The sequence below is a fragment of the Pygocentrus nattereri genome, chromosome 29, assembly GCF_015220715.1.
Source record: "Pygocentrus nattereri isolate fPygNat1 chromosome 29, fPygNat1.pri, whole genome shotgun sequence".
In the NCBI taxonomy this organism is placed as follows: Eukaryota; Metazoa; Chordata; class Actinopteri; order Characiformes; family Serrasalmidae; genus Pygocentrus; species Pygocentrus nattereri.
Window position 1 is genome coordinate 15,485,500 of NC_051239.1, and position 22,316 is coordinate 15,507,815.

The window sequence follows — 22,316 nt, forward strand, 5'->3', positions numbered from 1 at the left end:
GTGTGTGGCTGGTCAGAGTGCTTTATTAGTGAGATTGGCTCTGTTGAAATCCCCCCTGCCTGGACAGCTCGAAATAACAGACATTAAAAAAGTACCTGGAGACAGGAAAGAGCTGTGTTTGTGTGTGTGTGTGCGTGTGTGTGTTTGTGTGTCTGTGAGAGAATGACCGCAGAACACATACGCACACACACAGCTATTTTGGCTTTTAAAGGTGCGCTGTTTCTTGCACCTTGTGTATCACTTAAAGAATTAAAGCAACACATCTAAAATGGAGAGAGAGAGAGAAAGAGAGAGAGAGAGAGAGAGAGAGAGAGAGAAAGAGGGAGAGATCTAAAAAGGGAGAAGGGAGACAGAGAGAATTAGAAGGTTAGAGACAGAGAGAGAAAAAGTGAGAGAGACGGGGATAGAGAAGAGGAGAGATAGAGACAGAGAGAATTAGAAGGATAGAGAGAGAAGAGTTAAAGTGTGTTAGAGAGTTACAAAGAGAGGGAGAAGGTTAGAGACAGAGAGAAAAAGTGAGACGGGGATAGAGAAGAGGAGAGATAGAGACAGAGAGAAAGAGAGATGGGGATATAGGGAGAAAGAGACTGAGAAAGAGACAGGGGAGATAGAGACAGACAGAATGAAGGGAAGAGAGAAAGTGAGAGACTGAAAAAGTGAGAGGGAGCGATAGAGGCAGAGAGAGAGAAGAGGAGGAGATAGACACAGAGGGTGGAGAGGAAGAGAGACTGAGAAAGTGAGAGGGGAGAGATAGAGGCAAAGAGAGAGAGGAGATACAGAGAGGGAGAGAGAGAAAGAGAGAGGGGAGATAGTGGCAAAGGGAGAGAGAGAAGATGGAAAGAATGGGAGAGAGAGAGAAAATAAGAGGAGGAAGAGAGAATGAGAGAGGAGATAGAGGCAAAGAGAGAGGAGACAGAGAGAGGGAAAGAGAGTGAGAGAGAAGGGGGAGAGAGAAAGTGAGGGGGGGACAGAGGCAAAGAGAGAGAAAGGAGATAAAGAATGTGAGAGAGAGAGAAAATAAGAGGAGGAAGAGAGAATGAGAGAGGAGATAGAGGCAAAGAGAGAGGAGACAGAGAGAGGGAAAGAGAGTGAGAGAGAAGGGGGAGAGAGAAAGTGAGGGGGGGACAGAGGCAAAGAGAGAGAGAGGAGATAAAGAATGGGAGAGAGAGAGAAAATAAGAGGAGGAAGAGAGAATGAGAGAGGAGATAGAGGCAAAGAGAGAGGAGACAGAGAGAGGGAAAGAGAGTGAGAGAGAAGGGGGAGAGAGAAAGTGAGGGGGGGACAGAGGCAAAGAGAGAGAGAGGAGATAAAGAATGGGAGAGAGAGAGAAAATAAGAGGAGGAAGAGAGAATGAGAGAGGAGATAGAGGCAAAGAGAGAGGAGACAGAGAGAGGGAAAGAGAGTGAGAGAGAAGGGGGAGAGAGAAAGTGAGGGGGGGACAGAGGCAAAGAGAGAGAAAGGAGATAAAGAATGGGAGAGAGAGAGAAAATAAGAGGAGGAAGAGAGAATGAGAGAGGAGATAGAGGCAAAGAGAGAGGAGACAGAGAGAGGGAAAGAGAGTGAGAGAGAAGGGGGAGAGAGAAAGTGAGGGGGGGACAGAGGCAAAGAGAGAGAGAGGAGATAAAGAATGGGAGAGAGAGAGAAAATAAGAGGAGGAAGAGAGAATGAGAGAGGAGATAGAGGCAAAGAGAGAGGAGACAGAGAGAGGGAAAGAGAGTGAGAGAGAAGGGGGAGAGAGAAAGTGAGGGGGGGGCAGAGGCAAAGAGAGAGAGAGGAGATAAAGAATGGGAGAGAGAGAGAAAATAAGAGGAGGAAGAGAGAATGAGAGGAGATAGAGACAGAGTGCTGGAGAGAGAAGAAAAGAGAGAAAGAGAGACGGGGATAGACAGGGTGAGGGGAGAGTGACAGACAGAGAGCGAGAGAGAGAGAAAGAGGAGACAGAGTGCTGGAGAGAGAGAGAGTGTGATGGGGAGCAGATTTAGAAGAGAGGGAAGAGAGAGAGAATTGAAAGAGAGTTGAGAGTGAGTGCAATGCATACAGAGAGAGAAAGAGTGATAAAGAGAAGAAAGAAAGAAGATATAAAGAGAAGAGAGAGGCACAGGAGGAGAGGGAAAGAAAGAGAGATTGGGTAATGGTGGCTAAGCCTCTTTCCTGTTTTCGTTTCCAGTTTAAGCCCTTTTTCAAAGCCAGATTGCACAATACGGCCGAGCATTTATAGCTGAAACTTCACGCTCTCGCCTTCAAAATATCGATGGATAGGGAGGGGAAAAATGGATGAAGAGATGAAGAATACTGAGACGGAAAAGTGGAAGTGCTAAATAAATCAATCTTGTCCTGATTGAAAAAAGAATAGCTTTGCAAATTGACTTACACTGAACTCTCTCTCTCTCTCTGTCTCTCCCTGTGTCTCTCGCTCACTTTCACATCAGTATGGGGTGTAAATGAAAAGAATAGCGGGTGAAGAGAAGTGCTCTGGGGATGCATTAGACACACAGTGATAATTACCAACCTGGGAGTGTTAGCAGGCCTCTGTGCTGTGTGTGTGTGTGTGTGTGTGTGTGTGTGTGTGTGTGTGTGTGTGTGTGTGTGTGTGTGTGTGTAGCTGAGGTGTTTTTTTCACGTGTTGAAAAAGCAGCAGTTGTTCCTGTTTCCACCTTGTCACTCATGGACTTTCAAAAATGAGAACTTGTGTGTTTTTATACAAACTGAGCTGAAAGAAACTTTGGGACATTTTTTTTTAACGTTACGCTGCCCAGAGTGTGTCCCGCGCTCTGAGCTTAACGCACTTTTCCTCGGCAATTCATCTGTCAATTGCAGACCACTCACATCTATTAAAGCCTTTCCCAGTCTTTAAAAATAGACACTTGAGCACTCAGCAACACACACACACACACACAGAGCTTGTTTTTATACAGTATAAGGAGGACAGGTCGTATGTGTGTATGTTTATGTTTTATGTAATACATAGCTGCACTTTGTAGTTCTACAATTACAGACTGTAGTCCATCTGTTTCTCTGCATACTTTATTATCCCTTTTCACCCTGTTCTTCAGTGGTCAGGACCCCCACAGGAACACCACAGAGCAGCTATTTTATTTGTGTGGTGGATCATTCTCAGCACTGCAGTGACACTAATATGCTGGTGGGGTGTTAGTGTGTGTTGCCCTGGTATGAGTGGATCAGACGCAGCAGTGTTTTTAAACACATGGACTGAGAAAAGTCCACCAGCCATATTTATCCAGCCACATTTTCCTGTGAGCAGCATCCTATTACCACTTATGGAGGACTACTTGACGACTAACACAAACTGTGCAGCAGCAGATGAGCTACTGTTTCTGAGTTTACGTCCACAAGGTGGGCCAACAATGCAGGAGTGTCTGATAGAGTGGACAATGAGTGGACACAGTGTTTAAAAACTCAGCACGTTTGAGACTGCATCCCTGTCTCTCATGGCCACATGGTGAGCAGTTAGACCCCAGTGTTTTGTTTTGAAGTAAATGTGTCCCAAAGTCTGAAAATCAGTTTCTCAAAGTTTTAGTAGCGGCGATATTGGAATGTTCAGTCATTTGTTTTAATAACGTAAACATAATTGGCGCATAGGGCAGGTGTCAGAGGTTCCAGAGCCGCATGCATCTCTTTTACTGCCTTGTTGTGGCTCCACAGCAGAATTAGTTGTTTAGGTGAAAATAAAAGAATCCTCCTTTGCAGTAAAATAAAGCTCTGCTGTGTTTTAACACAGTTTTAACACTAAATGGTCTTAAATGCTAGAGTTAATGTGTAACTGCTAATTCACCCTTTAACCCTGAAGGTTGGCACTTAGACTGCTGGTCACCATAGCAATGGCAACAATCTCACCTAGTTGGTAGCTCACGGAACGGAAGAGAAAGACAAACATTTATGATTTGGACACAAATGGCATTTATAATCACTCCAGCTGGTTTCCTGTTACGTTTAATCTGCAACGAGAAACTGCCAAACACGAAAATGTCGCAAAGCTAAAGTCCGCTACTTCTTCAAATTTTCCAGTTCCTCCTTAAATGGTGTAGCAATTCTAGTGCCTAAGGCACCATTTAAGATGGAACGGGAAAATTAGAACAAGAAGCTGGTGAATGAGACGGTGATTTCAGCTTCATGAAAAACCGAGCATTGAGAAACATTTTACAAGTTTAAATTCTGCTTTTGTGGAAACGTTTCCTGCTGGAGATGCGAGAAAACAAGCTATAGCTGAGCTAAAGCTTAAAGTAGAGCAAAGTAAGTCTGCAAGTCGTTTATATTTTATTTTTTAGTGCATTAGCACATACAGAGACATATTTACAGCCATGGTAAAATGGTGTTGCTCCTGAGGTGCTTTGATTTTTTGTTCAAAGGACAAAATGACTCTTCTTAACATTTGGGCTGCTGACCTCTGGTATAGGGTTATTCAAAGCAAAGTCTAGTCAGAATAAAAGTCCAAAATGTGTTTTTAGCTGTGACTTTGAACCAGTTTGGTAGAATGAGTCATATTTGTAACTACCTATATGTATAATATAGTTTTACATTGACACTTTTGTAGAAGACACTTTACAGTGTCAGGAGTGTTATGTTGGTGTTGATGTCATAGTTTATCCCCGTTTTTCTCCGGTTTTCCTGCAAAGTCAGGATGTTGTGTCCTAAAAATGTTCAAAAACAAATGCAGACACACACAGACATAGTCATGTGCTTCTTTGCTCTCACGGTAGCTACAGCTAGACTGAGCTGACCGCATAACGATGGTTATCAGCCGTTACCACGGCAGCGTGAGGGCTGCTAGGGTTACGGCAGCAATATGAGGGCAGCGGGCCTTGCTTCAGTGAAAAAGACATGAAGAAACAGAGGAAACGGGTGAAGGGATGGAAGAAAAGAAAGGCAGGCCACAAATGAGCTGTGAATGTAAATAAGAAGTCAAAGAATGGTGGAAGAAATAGTAAGCCTCTCTCTCTCTCTCTCTTCTGTCTCTCAGACTTACACTGCAAAGAAGTATTTCAGACAGTTATAATGACTGAGTGTGTGTGTGTGTGTTTTTGTTTGTGCGGATAACAGACAGTTTGCAGACTATGTCTGTTAGCCTGAACCAAAACATGAAGGCTTTGGTCATGCTCTGGCTCATGCATGTAAAACACACAAATCACCCTACAATGCTGTGGTCAGGATGTGAAAACAAACAGCAGAAAGCACTGACCACTGTTCCGTTCTAACTCCTCTGACTGTTACTATCTAAGTGAACTACGGCGCTGAATTTAGAGTTATATATTTGGTTCTAGCTTTCTGTTTGTTTCTTCTTTAGGTCAGGCCACTCAGTGGTCCACTCAGAGGTGGGACTCTTCTGACAGTTCAGGGAAGAAATCTGGGGCGCAAGGCTGAGGACGTGGAGGTGTATATCGGGGACGTTCCTTGCAACCTGGTGCCTGAAAGCTACACTGTTTCAGTAGAGTGAGTTTACACACACACTGTATATTTTACACTTCATCTGCAGTATCTTACAGCACATCTGAATTATAATCATGGTAAATTAGATGGTAATTACAGCATACTGTATGTACAGCAAATTACATGCTGGCTCAAGCGTAGGACGTCCAAAATGTTTGAATGTGCACTGTGGGTTACATTCAATGGGCTCATATTAACCTCAACCTTTACTTTTCTTCTGAAAAGCTATGGAAAAAAGATTGTTTTAAGCATATTAGTGTTCTCTCTAGTCATGTTGTTATCATGGCTGTCGGTTGCAATTTTTATGTTGAAAAAAATATTGACTCTTTGAATTGCTCACTAGAACCATAGCAGTTCTCCATGAGAGAGTTGACTGGTAAGCTTTAGCTAAATCTGAAGGCCTATTGAAAACTCACATCAAGTTTAAAAAAAACAAACACACATCAATACAGTTTTTCACACTAAAAATTGCTGCTTTAAATTTTCTACATTTTTTGCGTCGTATGGATGTGTTAAAAATCTGACCACCAAAACAGACCTGTGTTGTCTTGACTTCAGTCAAATCAAACGTGCAACAAGACGGGCTCAATGTAGCTGTTTGGTTCTGTTTAATATGAAGAGCTTCAAGCAGAGACATAGACATATGGGAATACCTGTGGAATCTTTCCAACAGCTCCGCTTCAGTTCTTCTATAAGCGCTGTAAAAAATGAGACGTCTACTCAACTAAAAATGATATAGTAACTGATTACATGACTCAACTTGAGGAAACCAGAGTTCACACAACTCAAACCTCTTAGTTGAATCAAAAATTATTCCAGCTACAGTTTCTAGGTCTGCATCTCAGTTTGATAAACAAAACTGAATTTGCATCTTTGTAAGTTTCCCCACTAGCTGGTTCTCCTTCTGTCTCACAGTCCCATCTGGCACATCTGGGGGCAGTCGTGGGCTAGAGGTTAGGGAACCAGCTTCGCGACCGGAGGGTCGCCAGCTCGATCCCCTGAATCAACAGCATGTGACTGAGGTGCCTTTGAGCAAGGCACCCAACCCCCAACTGCTCCCTGGGCGCTGCGGATAGGGCTGCCCACCGCTCTGCTCTTAATCTTCCCTTTTGGGTTTCTGGATATGCACAGCTATAGCATTTGCTAGGATTCAAACTCACAATCTTCTGATGTTGGGATAAATGATTAGACAGTTGCACCAATTAGACTAAGCCATGCTTTAAAGTTAAACAACAGATATTAGATCCAGTGTATTAAACATTTGTAGACACAAAATCTGAAGTGCTTCATGTGTTCGTGAGTGGTGCAGTGAACTAAGACACCTTCCCAACAGGAGGTTATGTGTTTGAGCCCCAGCACTGCCAAAGCTGTCTGTAAATGCACACCCAAGAGGAAAATGTCTAACAAGATAGTGTGATGGAAAGAGTCCTGGCTAGTGGGAAAGTTGAGTATTAAACAAGCTCGTTTTATTTACAGAACTGAAAAATTAGAAAATAAGCATGAAAGTATGAACGGCCATTCTAGTAGTTATGGAACTCCTTTGTAGTGTTTAATTAGATTTATTGCTATCAATAATAATGATTACACAAATTTCTCAATATTTAGACTGACTATTGCATGGAGGAGGCTGCTTGCCTTAGCTTTGGTTTTAGAGTCAGAGAATTGAGAGGAGAAGAGTTCAAATGGCAATACTCGTTTTTCCACCAGCACTCTGCCCTCCGTCTTAGTTGCTTTCACCAGTGCACTGAGCTGCGACCTGATTGGTCAACTGATAAAAACACTTGGCAACACTCTGAGCTTTTCTGAACTTTTTTCAACTTCTGAAAATGTTCTGCTCTGATGAGAAAAGTGCTAGAGCCTGAGCTTTTCAAAAGCAGCCACATTCTGACCACTTCCCATTGGATTAAACGTAAAATATGCACTGGCAGAAAACGTTTGTAGTGTTAACACAGCCTTAGATTTACTTTTCCTTCCATTATGTAGAAAATGCTTCATACTCTTAAAAAAAGAGCCCACATCCACAACACTCCATTTTTTTATGAGCTTGGTTCATTCATGAACGTAATAATTGCTGGAAGGAAACACTTCTCTTAGTGTTTGTAGAAGGTAGAACACAGCGGTTTTCACCTCTCTGTCAGCCTGTTATTGTGAGATTTTGTGTTGAAAGGCCAGAACATTCAGCAACTCAGATTTCACTCTGCTGATAAATAGCAGCCCTTTGATTTGCTGTCTGGTTTAATGTGGTCATCATGGTGATTTCTGTGTGGCAGCGCTCTTAGAGTGGAAGTCCCCGACGCTACAGTCATAACACTGATGTGGTGACTCACACATGCATGTGTGAATGCGGCATCTCGGTTTACACTGATATACCCACACTAAAAAAGAAACACTTTGAATTTAGGTGGTTTCCCTATGAAAAAAAACACCAATACAGCCATTGTCTCTCTATGTATTTATCTTCTGCAATAGCTGTGATGTAGTACATTTTACACATTAGTACACAATGTACACATTAGAATCAAGTGAATTCAATGCTTTGTAAGACGTTAAGGAAGCACCTTAACATCCTTAGGATACAGACAAGAAATGGCATTAATCTTATATTATTAGCAGGGCCGAAATGGGACTTGATTTCTGACCAAAAGTTCCTTGAAGCAGACCACCACACCCCAAATTCTAACTGCTTTTTTCCTATTGCACACACACAGAGCATTACCTTTGTGCAAAATAGCCTTTCCTGAAATCTGTGCATTCCATCTTTTTCTTTGTTACACTTAATTAGTATTTAAATGCTACACTGAGATAACCAAGGTGGCTAGCTAGTGGTAAAAACTGGCAAAAACTTAAAACCTTAAAGGTGACATAATTTTGACAGTCCGCAGGCAACAAATGATTAATATCTAAGTGACACACTTTGACACACTGATCTCTCGAGGCTGACGTTAGCTTCTTATTCAAACTTCCATTCCACCTTAAATAGTGCAACAGTTGCACTTTAGCATCCGTACAAAGCATGTAAATACAACTTCATCGTCATTTAAGCTGGAACGGGAAATAAGAATGAGAAGTCTTCTTCATAAAATCTGTATCTATTGTATGAGACTCCATTAAACTGAGCAAACCAGGGATAATTTACTTGAGGTGAAGGTGGCTGGTTTACCTCCTAAATTACTACAGATATACAGTAACCAGCCCATAACGTTACAGGCCCTTTTCTGTTTTTAAAGTCTGTCAAACAGTTAAAAATCATTAATTGCTATTAATCACATTATTTATCACATTTTTCTTATTTGCTCAAATTTGACCATAAAGAAAGACTTCTTACATTTAAAAAGAAGCACATTTTGTTTCAGCTTCATAGCTTAAGTGTAGCAACACTTACATGAGAAAGCATTTCTTTCTTTGAATGACTCATTTTTTCATCATGTGAGTGCAGGGTTTTCACCTGAACATAAAAACACATGATTTCTAAAGATTACAACTTCGAGGGGAACTGGAGATTTGCACTTTTCTGCTGCTTTTGTTAGTTTGTTGCTTGTTGATTCATCCTGCGAGCACTGTCCAGCGTAATCTGTTGAAGGCATCTTCCATTGCTGATGTTACTGATGTCGTTGATATTACCCGTATCAGTGCTGTGTCTTACCTCCCCAAGGGCCTGGCAGAAAATACTATTGGTTATATCTTGAGAGCCACCAGTGGAACTTCTATCCATTCAAAAGCTGTACTTAAATGAGAGGGCTTCATAAAAAAGAACATGAGCAGCTGAGCTTCAGACTGACACTACAGATGGTTTGAGTGGTCAAACTAGGAAAATATGTAAAAAACAAACATGATAATATTTTAGGACATTGTTTACGCATTGACCTTGACAGCTATTTTACAGTAAAAATAAGACACTGGTACTGGCCAATGGTCAAGGTTTCAGTATTGACATTGGTATCGGTATTGAGAAAGAAAAAGTGAATAAAATAAATGAATATTAAAAAGTTAAATAGAGCCAAAACAAGCCACTGAAAACCAAAACATGCACACACGTACACCCTCGCAGAGCTGACTGCATTTAATGTTTTCCAGCCCCACATTAAGCAGGCCTGAGATTGCGTGAATGAGTGTGTGTGTGTGTGTGTGTGTGTGTGTGTGTGTGTGTGTGTGTGTTTGTTTTAAGTGAACAATCTTCAATCAGTAAGGTATAGTTGCCACCTGACCAAATAAATCAGCAGTGTGCACCTGTGTGTGCATGTGCAAATACTAATGGGTAGGGTACCCCAGTGTATTACTTAAGCACACTGTTATTCACCTACTTACAGCTGTGTAAATGTACACACACACACACACACACACACACACACACACACACACACAAACACACGGCTCACTCAGTGCTGTTGGGACTGATGTCATTAAATCTTAATTGGTCTCAACTTCAGGGTGTTAAAACAAATATTTGGACCCCGATCCCTTGGCTTGTGTGTGTGTGTGTGTGTGTGTGTGTGTGTGTGTGTGTGTGTGTGTGTGTGTGTGTGTGTGTGTAGGTGTAGGTGGCATCTGTTGTGTCAGTTACTGGAACCGTAAGACGACATTGTTATTTTACTGTACAAAATCTCTTTATGTAACTTCAGGGTCTTCACAGTGTGATAACCTTTCACTCTGTCTGGTTGTGTATAGTTTGGAATCATTTGTCATCTTAATATTATTTTTACAGTAATAACTTATTCAACATGGATTCCAATATTCCGTACTGTTCACCAACATTTGTTTTAGATATTCAACATTTCAAAAATTCTGTAAACAATAAGTGAATAAAATGAAAAATAAAACTTGAATTACAACCCCTTGCAAAAAATTATGGAATCACCACTCTTGGAGGAAAATCTTTCAATTGTTGAATTTTGTAGAAAAAAGTTAATCATCACAGAGACATGCCACAATTTTTTTTTCAAAATTCCAACCTTCTGGCATTAAAAAAACAATAAAAAAAGAAAGAAATGTAATCGTTGTAGTCAGTCACAATTGTGTTTGTAGATCAAGTAGAGTAAAAAATTATGGAATCACACAATTCTGAGGAAAATATTATGGAATATTATGGAAAATATTATAAATCATCACGGAATGTTGCAAAAGATGTTGGTTGTTCCCAGTCAGCTGTGTCTGAAATCTGGACCAAGTAAAAACAAGATGGGAAGGTTGTGAAAGGGAAGCCTACAGGTAGACCAAGGAAAACATCAATGCGTCAAGATAGAAAACTTAAAGCAAAATGTCCTGAAAACAGAAAATGCACAACAAAACAAATGAGAAACAAGTGGGCGGAAACGGGAGTCAATGTCTGTGACCGAACTGCAAGAAATTGCCTAAAAGAAATGGGATTTACATCCAGAGAAGCCAAACGAAAGCCATCATTAACATCATTAACATGTAAACACAAAGGAACAAGGTTACAGTGGGCTAAAGTAAAGCAGTCATGGACTGTGGACTCTTCAGTGATGACTCACGAATCTGCATTGGGCGAGGTGATAATGCTGGAACTTTTGTTTGGTGCTGATCCAATGAAATTTATGAAGATGACTGCCTGAAGAAAACATGTGAATTTCCAGTCATTGATGATCTGGGGCTGCATGTCAGGTAGAGGCACGGGGACGATGACAGGCATTACATCTTCAATAAATGCCAAACTCTACTTTGAAATTTCAATTTCTCTGGTGGAAATTGAAGAAAATGGTCAATGACAAGGCTAAACCTGCAAAGCTGATCTGGCAACAGCAATAACAGACAGCTGGAGACGGATTGATGAAGAACACTGTTTGTTATTAGTTAAGTCCACGCCTCAGAGAATTCAAGCTGTTATAAAAGCCAGATGTGGTGCAACAAAGTACTAATGGTGCAGTGTTTGTCTCATGATTCCATATTTTCCTCAGAATTTGGTGATTCCATATTTTTTTTCCTCTACTTGATCTACAATCACAATTCTAATTGATAATAACAATTATATTTATTTCTTTTTTTATTGTTTTCTTAATGCCAGAAGGTTGGAATTTTGAAGAAAAAAAAGTTTTGTGGCATGACTCTGTGATGAACTTTTTTCTGCAAAGTTAAACAATTGAAAGATTTTCCTCCAAGAGTGGTGATTCCATCATTTTTGCCAGGGGTTGTAATTATAGTTTTATATATATATTACATGTTTACAACATAATAAGATCAGTATTTTATATATGAACGTAATTCCCAATGTTATTTTAGAAAAATTTTAGAAAGGAGAAAACCCCCTTCTGATGGTAATAAAGGGAACTTTTGAAAACCTGCTTCTGCTTTGGGGTGGATTTTTAGGGATAGGATGTTGTTTTTTGGTTTTGCTAGCTGGTGAATGCAGAAATAGCTGATTCTGTTGTAACTGTAGCAGCTGTCTTCAAATCTTCATGAGAATGGAGAGAATGGATTATTTAAAGGACAGAAATGTCTAGTCAGATGAATAGCACAACAAGCATATTGCTAAAGTTTACCTGGTACCTATTTGGCTATGTAGATTTCTAAATATCTCACCTTAATTTGCCTCCTTTTTCTGGCTGAAAGGGTAAAACTTGTTTCTGGTGTCCAATTTGTGCTATAAAGATCAAATAGCTTTGTTTTTCATTTGTTGTTTGATAATCATTGCTGGTAACCACACTAATGGTTGTATTTATTGGTCTGTGGGTCAGTAGCTAGGCTGGCAGGTATAATTGGGTGACACCACAGGGATTCCCAGTAATTATATTATGTGTTTGTGTAATACATGATCAGTATTTTAGTACAAGGATAAGGTACTTTAGTACAAGGTGTTTTAGAACAAGGGAGGCAATGCTGTGATACACAATACTACATAACATAATACATTTATATATTAAAGTTTTATGTGAAAATGGCAATTTGAAGTAAATATGTTTTTACATTATAACCTTTTTTCATGTTGTAATTTTACCATTCCACAGATTTATTATGAAGCCAGTGTGTAAATGTATGGTAGATTTTGTAAAGTTAAACTTTTTGCTCTTTAGGTTAGTGTGTGAAACAGGAGCTTCTCCAAAACCTCTGAAGAACAAGGTGGAAGTCCGAGTGAGAGAAAATGGAATGGGTCATTCGACAGAGGCTTTCTCCTATGTGGTAAGTGCTCTTTCTCTCTCTCTCTCTCTCTCTCTCTCTCTCTCTCTCTCATGCTTTCTTTCTTCTTTTTTTGCCCCTGCCATTCCTGATTCTTCACACAGTCTCTGTCAGTTTTAACACGTCTGGCTTCCGTGTCATCGCCACACATCTCACACTCTGTCATTCTTCTGCTCTTTTTCATCAGTGTTTTAGGTCTTGGCAGCGTCTCTCTAACCTCCTTCTCTCTCACTCTCAGTCTCCTCTGACTGTCTGCATGTGTGTTTAGCGTACTGTGTCTGTGCTGAACGCTAACAGATGCTGATGATATTCAGGCATGCGGGCATGCTGGAATCATCTGAGAAAGCTTTGTGCCATTGTGTGTGCTTGCGTGTGTGTGTTGTGTGACGGAGGTACTGAAACACAACGCTCTCCTCAGAACTCCATCTAAGCGTTTCTGTCATCCTCTGGCTCGTGCCAGCAAAAGCAAGCGAGTGGGCCGCTCGAATGCATAGCCATTAGTTGAAGTGGAGCTTTTGTGCTGCTTGACCTTGACCCTCTACTCTCCCCATGAATACGCGCCTAAGCAGCCTATGGACTTTCCCCGTGTCTGCAGCAATAATAATGCCCACATGCACATACTCGCAGGCTCGCTTTCAGAGCAGTCTTGTCAAAATGTATTTCTTTTTTTATTAAATTACATTTGTACGATTTGAGGATTTGTTGACCTCTCTGGTGGAAATGTGTAATTGCACTTTGCATTTTCATTAATTTAAGATTGATTTTGCATTTGAGAACTAAACATCCAACCAGGCCTTTGAGCCTGTGCGTAAGGATGTATGACGTGATTACACACTGGATAGTTTGAGTGCATCTTTGGTGACACTTTATTTTGAGTGGTCCTTTTGGATTAAACAAACACTCACCGGGCTCTCAGTAACATGTCGACATCATTTGAGGGAAAGGGTTAGGTTTTGGATTGAGGTTAAGGTTAGGTTTTGGATTGAGGTTAAGGTTAGGGTTAGGGCCAGGATTAGGTTTTGGGTAAGGTTGGCATGGTTAGGTTTTGCATAATGGAAGGTACTTAATGTAAATAATCTATCAGCAGCACATCTACAAGGTACACTATATTGCCAGAAGTATTCGCTCGTCTGCCTTCACACACATAGGAAGTTGAATGACATCCCATTCTTAATCCACAGGGTTTAATATGATGTCTGCCCACCCTTTGCAGCTTCAACTCTTCTGGGAAGGCTTTCCACAAGGGTTAGGAGTGTGTTTATAGGAATTTTTGACCGTTCTTCCAGAAGCGCATTTGTGAGGTCAGACACTGATGTTGGACAGGAAGGCCTGGCTCACAGTCTCCACTCTAATTCATCCCAAAGATGCTTGTAGCATGGCAGGATTCAGTGAAGCAGTAGCCATTACTTTATTTTGCAAGTTTAAACAAACAAAAGCCAAACCAACGCTCAGCTGGCCACTTTTCAGTGGCTGCGGCTATCTAACCTTTTCAGTCTGTTCACAGAGCTTTTCAACTCTTTCTTGTGCTGCTGCTTGTCCCTCTCCTCTCTGTTCCCTCTCAGCTCTTTTTAAAGGGGCTCAAGTAACCCGCCAGATGACAATCAGCTGGCTGTCATTAAGGGCAGCATGAGCACCAGAGCCGAGAGGGAACGAGAGCTCGCCACTCTGCATCTCTGTTACTGCTCGGGACTCGCTCCTCTCTCTGGTGCCTCCCGTAGCCGGCACCAGCATCGTCCTCCTCCTCTCGCTGTCACTCTTCTGCCTCGCGTCTGTTGGGAGAGCTCCGGTTTTGTGCTCCGCTCCCTCCACCCTCACGTCTCTCTCCCTGGCTTCCTCACCGAGGTACATTGCGGCTGAGTGCTCGGGCCCGGGGACGGGCGCATGCCACAGTGCTCTATCGGGTTGAGGTCTTTCACACCGAACTGGCTCACTCCGTGTCTTTATGGACTTTGCTTTGTGCACTGGTGTGCAGTTATGTTGGAACAGGAAGGGGCTGTCCTCAAACTGTCCCCACAAAGTTGGGAGCGTGAAATTGTCCAAAATCTCTTGGTGCTGAAGCATTAGGAGTTCCTTTCACTGGAACAAGCCCAACTCCTGAAAAACAACCCCACATCATAATCCCCCCTCCACCAAACTTTACACTAGGCACAATGCAGTCAGACAAGTACGGTTCTCCTGGCAACCACCAAACCTGGACTTGTCCATTGAAATGGCATACAGAGAAGCGTGATTCATCATTCCAGAGAAAACTTGAATTCAATGATTTGGATTTGTGAGTGAAAACCTTTGGCAATATAGTGTATTTACTTCAGTGTGTTCAGATGCTTCACTACTGCTACTTCTACAGATATGCTGTTGATGTGTTACTGATAATCTGTTAAGAGTTTATTCATCACCCACAAGGGACCACTCCAGATAAAGTGGTACCATAGCTTTTTAACATGCAAACAAGCTAACATTAGCATGGGAGCAAATTTCTAATTGTTGAACAGTTTTGATTAGCTAGCTTTGTAGCATAGCATTTTAAACTTGGAAAGCAATTATAACACTGCAACTCTACACAGAGTGTACTTCACTTTCACTTTAATAGAGGGAAGAAGTGGTAGAAGTCAATTGTGGACTCTGAATAAAACTAAAGAGCATTTGCTCTGGCTATTAAAGACCGTATCAGTTAATGTTAAAAATCCCCTGACCACCAGAGAAGTTTGAGGTTAGAGCTGTGCCTGCTGTAAAAATATGATGTGGACCACTGTCCTGCTACATGAAGAACGCTGATCTCATGTCAGTTGGACTCCTCAGGCAGTGTTTGGATGGAGCAGGCTGAGCGAGGTCTGGTCATAGATCATCTGTGTGCAAGTTTGGATTGAGCTTTTGTTCCTCAGTAATGGAGAGAAGGGAGAAGAGAGGGAATTTCTCTGGCATTGTACATCTCAAGCGTGGGTTAGCAGTTAGAGTGAGTCATTTTGTGCTCGACTAAACGTGGTTGCTGCATGTGCAGGAATAGAGTGTGTGTCTGTGAATATGATGTGTTCAATGCATCTAGTAGAAATAAACAGCTTTTATGTCCAGTGGAAAAGCATCCAAATGCTGGAAGTTGAAATAAAGATATACCAGAATATTACAGAGGTAAATTTTGAAGTGACACAAATTTAGATGCTACTTTAATAAAAGTTAAAAGTCTCTGGTTAAATACTGTAAACTAAAATCCTTTAGGATATGAAGCCAGATAAGCTTCACTTGAGTCTCAGACATACAGTGCTGTTTGGAGACTTCCCTTCATTTATATATTGTCCAGTCAAAATGGCCATTAAGTACAAGTTTTGTTACACTAATCAAAATATATATATTTCCAATGAGATTTCCTTTCGTATGTAAGGGGAAAATCAAAGGAAAATCTTCCAGTTTTCCAAAACTGGACTAAAAATATTACAGGGTATAGAAAAATGAGACTCTTAAAACCATGCAAGACCTGATAGATCACCAAAACTGTCGCCATCAGATAAACAGCACTTAAAGCTTTCATCTTTGTGAAAGGGGAGAAAATCAAGCTGCTTCAGAACTGAAAACATCTACAGGTGTTTCTGTCCGTCCTTTCACTGGGAGAAGACAACTCGAAGCTATGGATCTGAAAGGATGTGTAGCTGAAGAAGCCGTTACTGAGAAAAGGAAACGGAAAAGGACTGACCAGTCCAGACCTTAACATCACTGAAAGTGGTTGGGATTATTTGGATCATGAGAACCAGAAAATGCAACCAGTTTCTAAGACTGAACTTTTGAGGTGTGGAAAAATATCCCTGCAGATTTATTTGAAGAACTGAAAGCAGGACTCCTGAAAAGAATGGAAGCCTCCTGTGTCATTTTCTGCTAAATATATGTTTTCTGTTTTTTTCCTGACACTGAAAAATGACTTCATGATCTTTTTACGGATGTCCAGAGAGGCTATAAGGTTGTTATCTTGAAACTACCTTTTATCTCGAGATAACAAAAGTTGCTATCCTAAGATAACAAGTTAATTGTCTCATGATCTCAAGATAACAATTTTACTTGAGTTACTTATTTTGTCATGTCAAGATAACAAAATTGTTATAGTTATGCTTTTCTGGATTGTTATCTTGAAATAACAATAGGTTACTTATCTTGTTATCTTAAGATAATGAGTTAATTATTTCATGACTGATGTTATGTTGAGATCGCAAGATAATTAAGTTGCTATCTTTGGTTAACAACTTTTGTTATTTTAAGATAACTAATAACTCATTATTTCAAGGTGACTATTTTGTTATCTTGATATGACAAGATACTTAACCCAATATTTCAAGAATTTTGTTATCTTGAGATGACAAGATAATTGACTGATTATCTTAGGATAGCAACTTTTGTTATCTTGAAATAACTTGTTAACAAGTTATTTATCTTTTCTCAAGATAAAATTGTTTTCTTGAAATAACAAGTTACTTATCTTGTTATCTCAAGATAGCAATCCAGAAAATTATGGCAACAGCTCATGGCCCCTCTGGACTTCCGTATCTTTTTGACTGGAATCTAAATAACGAAGTATGACTTTTAGATGGTACAAACCATGTACTTTATGTACTTTAGCACAGTATGAACTTTAAAAAAGAAAAAAGTGCAAATTTTTATTTTTCAAGCAAATAAAATGAAATGCAGTGAGTAGCGAGGGCTGCCTAGAAAAATCTACAAATTAAAAGCATATTTTTGGTTCAGATAAGTAGTGAAGTAAGTGAAAGTTGTGACAAATCTAAATACTCAAGTAAAGTGCAAATCCTGAAAAGAGAGGCAGCAAAAGAGAGAGACTGAGGGAGACAGAAGGGAAAGGAAGGATCTGTCCCAGAAGAGAAGAGGATGTAAGCCTCCAAACGTCCTTCCTCAAAATCCTTAATGCTCTCACTAAGCTCAGGAAACATCTGCCTGACTGCCTCTACACACAAACTCCATGCTGTTTCAGATATTTTACATCCTCAACTTAATCTAAGCTTCTACATTCACACAGACAGAAACTCAGAAACAAAACACCACAAGAGCAAAGAGTCCCCCCCCTTCAGCCCCCCTCCCCAGCTCTCGACCCCACACGAACTCCCTTAAGCACTTATGTACACACACGCACAAAGGAAGTGATGTCATTGAGCTAGCTGTGTGTCCTGTATGTTTGTGTGTCTGAACTGGGACTATAAAATATGCCTGTTGTTGAGTTTGGTGTGTGTGTGTGTGTGTGTGTGTGTGTGTGTGTGTGTGTGTGTGTGTGTTTATACATCTGCACTCTTGGTGTTAGACCTTCATGGTACGTTGATTTTGAACGACAGCACAAACCAGCAAGATATATTCTCTCTTTATTTGAGTGAAGCTGTCAAACACACACACACACACAGACACACAAAAACAGACACACACACACAGACACACAAAAACAGACACACACACACACACACACACAAAAACAGACACACACACACACACAAAAACAGACACACACACAGACACAAAAAACAGACACACACACAGACACAAAAAACAGACACACACACACACACAAAAACAGACACACACACACACACACAAAAACAGACACACACACACACAGCAGTATTTTCCCATGTGGCCTCTCATTGTTAGTCACTTCATATGAAATCTGATTAGAAATGTCAGATTTTGACTCTATTTTATCCCCCTCTGCTTCACCTTTCTGACTTAGTGGCGTCTGATTTAATACAAATTTTACATAGTTCAGCTATACTCTGTTCAGTGGCACCCTTTATTAACCCTTATTTACCTTTTCAAATGTGCAGTATTCAAATATATTACATACTTAGTGTAAATGTCCAATGGGGATCTTAAGAAGAAATGCTAAGAAATTCTGAAATTCATTTTACAATTTTGATTATTCTACTTTTCACTCAAATTGTTACGCTAATAATATTGTTCATAATGAAGACTTTGTATTAAATTTGCAAAGAATGCAAAATAGAAGCATTTTTAATAGTGGCCTTACATTTTTTTTGACCCCATCAAACGTAACAGGTATTCTGCCAGGTTGCAATATTTCCTCCAAATTGGGCTCGTATGAAAATGCAGTCACAGGTGAAAATAGCTGTGCTTTTCTGGGCTACTTTCAAAATCCATTAAAGCCACCAAAAAGGTTTGATTGCAGACAGCCGCAAATGAATATGAGAATCATTTTGTGTGTTTTAATTGATGTTGAATAGCAGGCAACCTAAGCACAGACAAGCATGTATGGGCAGAATGAATGTCTTGTCAGTAATTTGTTATAATTATAACAATTAATTATATAATAATTATAATTACAGTATTTTTAAAAAGGAGAACAAAGTCAATGTCAAGTAATGTGAGTTTAGAAAAGAGAGAATCAAGGAAGAGAGAGAGAAAGAGAGGATAATGTGGGAAGAATGAGAAAGAAGGATCAGTCAGCTCTAAAGGATTCAGGTAGCCTTTAGAGAGATTTAAGGATATCCCTCTTTCCTGTATGTGTAAGAAGTCTGACAGCAGCATATGGACTGGCGGTAATATTGCCTTGTCCAGAAACATATTGCTGTTCCATCTAATGTCTGTCTGCTCATCTGTGCATCAGGTCAACTACCATGGACAGTTGGGATGCAGTTGCCTGTACTTAGAAAAAGAGCTGAACTTTTCTAAAAGAAAACAAGGGCGGTTGCTTCAGCAGTTTTACCACAGAAAGTATTGTCTGTGGTAACTGATCATATGATACAGATGCAGCAGTTAAAAAAATCAAACATAAATGTTGCAAAACACATGAATATTTCTCAAACTCTAAGTGGCCCATATGTAGGCCTATAACTCCTCACTCTCCTAACTACACCAAGCTACGTGTTAGTTTTGTAATAGTTTCTGAATAATTCTTATTATTTACAGAATCATACGTCTTAAGGGTAACACCTGAATGACATAAATAAGATTTAAGAGTGAAAAGAGGGAAAAGAGTAAAGGTAAGACTCACTGTGCTCTGTCCTCCACACTGCAGGACCCCAGGCTGGACAATCTGATACCCAAAGAAGGCCCCATTGCTGGTGGAACACGACTCACCATCATGGGGACATCCCTGGAAGCTGGATCTGCAGTTAAAGTGAAGGTTAACGGCACTCAGGACTGTGGAATTGACAAGTGAGCATGCGCCTTTGCATTTGTTTATAGCAGTGACGACCCATGACTATTAGAGCTAGGCTTTCAATTCGGGCCATAAATGTCAAAATGTCAAAAAAAGTAGAAAAAGTAAGATTGGACAGTTTTCCATTCTAATATTTTAACCTTTTGTTTCCAACTAAAGCTAAAGAGTACAAAGTATCTCTATTTTCTCAGTTTTAGAATGAGATTTTGAAAATGTCTGTAGCTCTTTACAGTGTCTGTAAATTCTTTGATGAATGAACCATAAGAAATGGCCCAAAATGACTGACAGTTGACTTACATTAAAGTAGTTTTTTTCCTTGTCCTGTAAAGTTGTCATTTTGGGTATATACACACACATATTTATATATATATATATATATATATATATATATATATATATATATATATACACACATACACACACACACACAGTAGCATGCGAAAGTCTTAGGCACCCATCAAAAATGTTAGACACATATTGACTTGATTGTAGATGATTTCCTATGCCAGGATTATTTTTTTGGTGCTGTACAGCCACTCAGGAGCCCGGAGCCTCAACTACTTTACAAATGTGCGTACAGGGGGGCCTCCTGTCTTTTGCCTAGAGCCCCACAAACACTAAGTCTGCCTCTTTGCAGGATGTGTTGTAGTCCAGTTACAGCTGTCTCTTGTAATACTGGTATCCGCACTATAACCATGACATCATCATCTCTACCTTTCTTCCTTTGTTTTACAGGCTGTCTGATGACATCATCGAGTGTTGGATGCCCCCGGCTGTGCCGGATCATGCCGAGGACGTGTCGGTGTGTGTGGAGTATGATGGGAAGCCGTGTGAGAGCCATCTCAGCAGTACGTTCTCTTACAAAAATAATCCCACCATCAGTGACATCAAACCAAAAAAAAGCTATCTGAGGTACGATACTTACATACCACTCTGATATATTCTGTGAAAACAAACGAGTGAAGCCCAAATCAGTGACCAAATGGGTTTGTTTTTGTTTCAGTGGTGGGCGCCTCATCTCTGTGACTGGTCAAAGTTTTGATCTGGTCCAGAAAGCCAAAATGGAGGTGCTGGGTGTTGGTGAGTCGGTAAGTGCTTTGGCAAATACAATTTTTTCCTTCCTCGAAGCAAAACATAGATAATTAGTTTAAAATCCAATCTCTTTGCTTACTGACTATTTTATCGGAAACATCCTTATAGATGCACCTTGCGGGTGCATTTAGCTGTAGCCTATCTGGTGAAACTCCTGGCAGGATATCACCTAATACACTGGTCCACCACCCAAATGCGACTAACACAGGTCCTGTGTTCTGTAACTAATCAATGATGAACGAAATGTGACAAAATGTGTAGTAACAGATGAGTCACAGTCTGTAACTATTAAGTGGTCGATGGCTGTATACTGTACTGGATCTATCTACTCTCCAAAAAAACGTATATTACAGAGTGTATTATATTATATATTACATATATTACATATATTACATGTATTATATAACGTATATTACACGATATTACAGAGATTGTTAGGAGGATAATATTGTTTGTATGTTTAATTAGTTACCCAGTGTGACGTGACTTGTATGTGCTTTCTGATTGGCAGAATTGCAGAATCCAGTCACCTAATCTCCTTGAGTGCCCCTCTCCAGCTGCCAGCCAATCACAGCAAGTCACAGCTCAGTTCTACCTGAATGGGATTTTGTTCAGAGGGGAAAGCCATGCTTCCACTGGGCTGGACCTGGAGGAGGAGGAGGGGACTCATGCAGGTCTCTTCCTCTTTGAATATGTGGAGGACCCTCAGTTTTACACAGCCAGCAAAGAGAAACTCATCAAGCATCATCCTGGTGAACCTCTCTTACTCGTCATCAATGTGAGTTTAAACTGTATGTCACATTGTGAAGACACTCGTCATCTAGAGCCTGTGTGTGTGTGTGTGTGTGTGTGTGTGTGTGTGTGTGTGTGAGTGTGTGAGTGTGTGAGTGCATGTTTCATTACAAAGAGAGCATGGTTAAGTAGATTTACTGTAGTGTAGTACAGGAAATGTTCATGTACAAGAGCTATTGATGGCTGTTTTTAAATGTGGCACTAATAATACATTGTATATATCGTGAAAGGATCGTCTTTAAGTATCGCATCAAGACATTTTTCCCATATCGCCCATTCTTACACGCACTTACATTAAAGAGGTTTCTTATGCCAAACACCATCTTCTTCTTAAGGCAGTCAGCCAGCTCATTATGACCTCCTCCTTTCAGCTGACAAGCTTTGTGTGTGTGTTTGTGTCTGACACACACATGTTCCTCACGTCTGTAATAACAACATAAAAGGGCACCCCTGGATCCCCACAGAAACTGCTTACCCCTGCACACACACACACACACACACACACACTTGCGCACACATTCTAGGCACACACGCGCACACTCGCTGGTCAGGAAGCTGCAGAGACGTGTGGATCCGTGTGGTCGGGCGCATCAAGTGTCTTGAGGAGGTCTGAGAGGAAGTCCCTAACAGGGGTCGGGCTGGTTATTTCCTGCAGAAAGAATGGGGGGATGAGGAAGGATGAAGTAGAGGGTGGATTCCA

At 40.5% G+C, this 22,316-nt stretch overlaps 1 protein-coding gene across 1 annotated transcript in view; it reads left to right on the plus strand.

The window, feature by feature from the left end:
* plxnd1 (plexin D1) overlaps positions 1–22,316 on the plus strand; it is a 107,791-nt gene that overhangs the window by 46,854 nt on the left and 38,621 nt on the right. The window contains exons 14-19 of the mRNA XM_017705725.2: positions 5,303–5,448; positions 12,471–12,576; positions 19,589–19,728; positions 20,468–20,644; positions 20,736–20,820; positions 21,336–21,602. Of these exons, the coding sequence (XP_017561214.1) occupies positions 5,303–5,448; positions 12,471–12,576; positions 19,589–19,728; positions 20,468–20,644; positions 20,736–20,820; positions 21,336–21,602 (921 nt within the window). The remainder of the gene's footprint in view (positions 1–5,302; positions 5,449–12,470; positions 12,577–19,588; positions 19,729–20,467; positions 20,645–20,735; positions 20,821–21,335; positions 21,603–22,316) is intronic.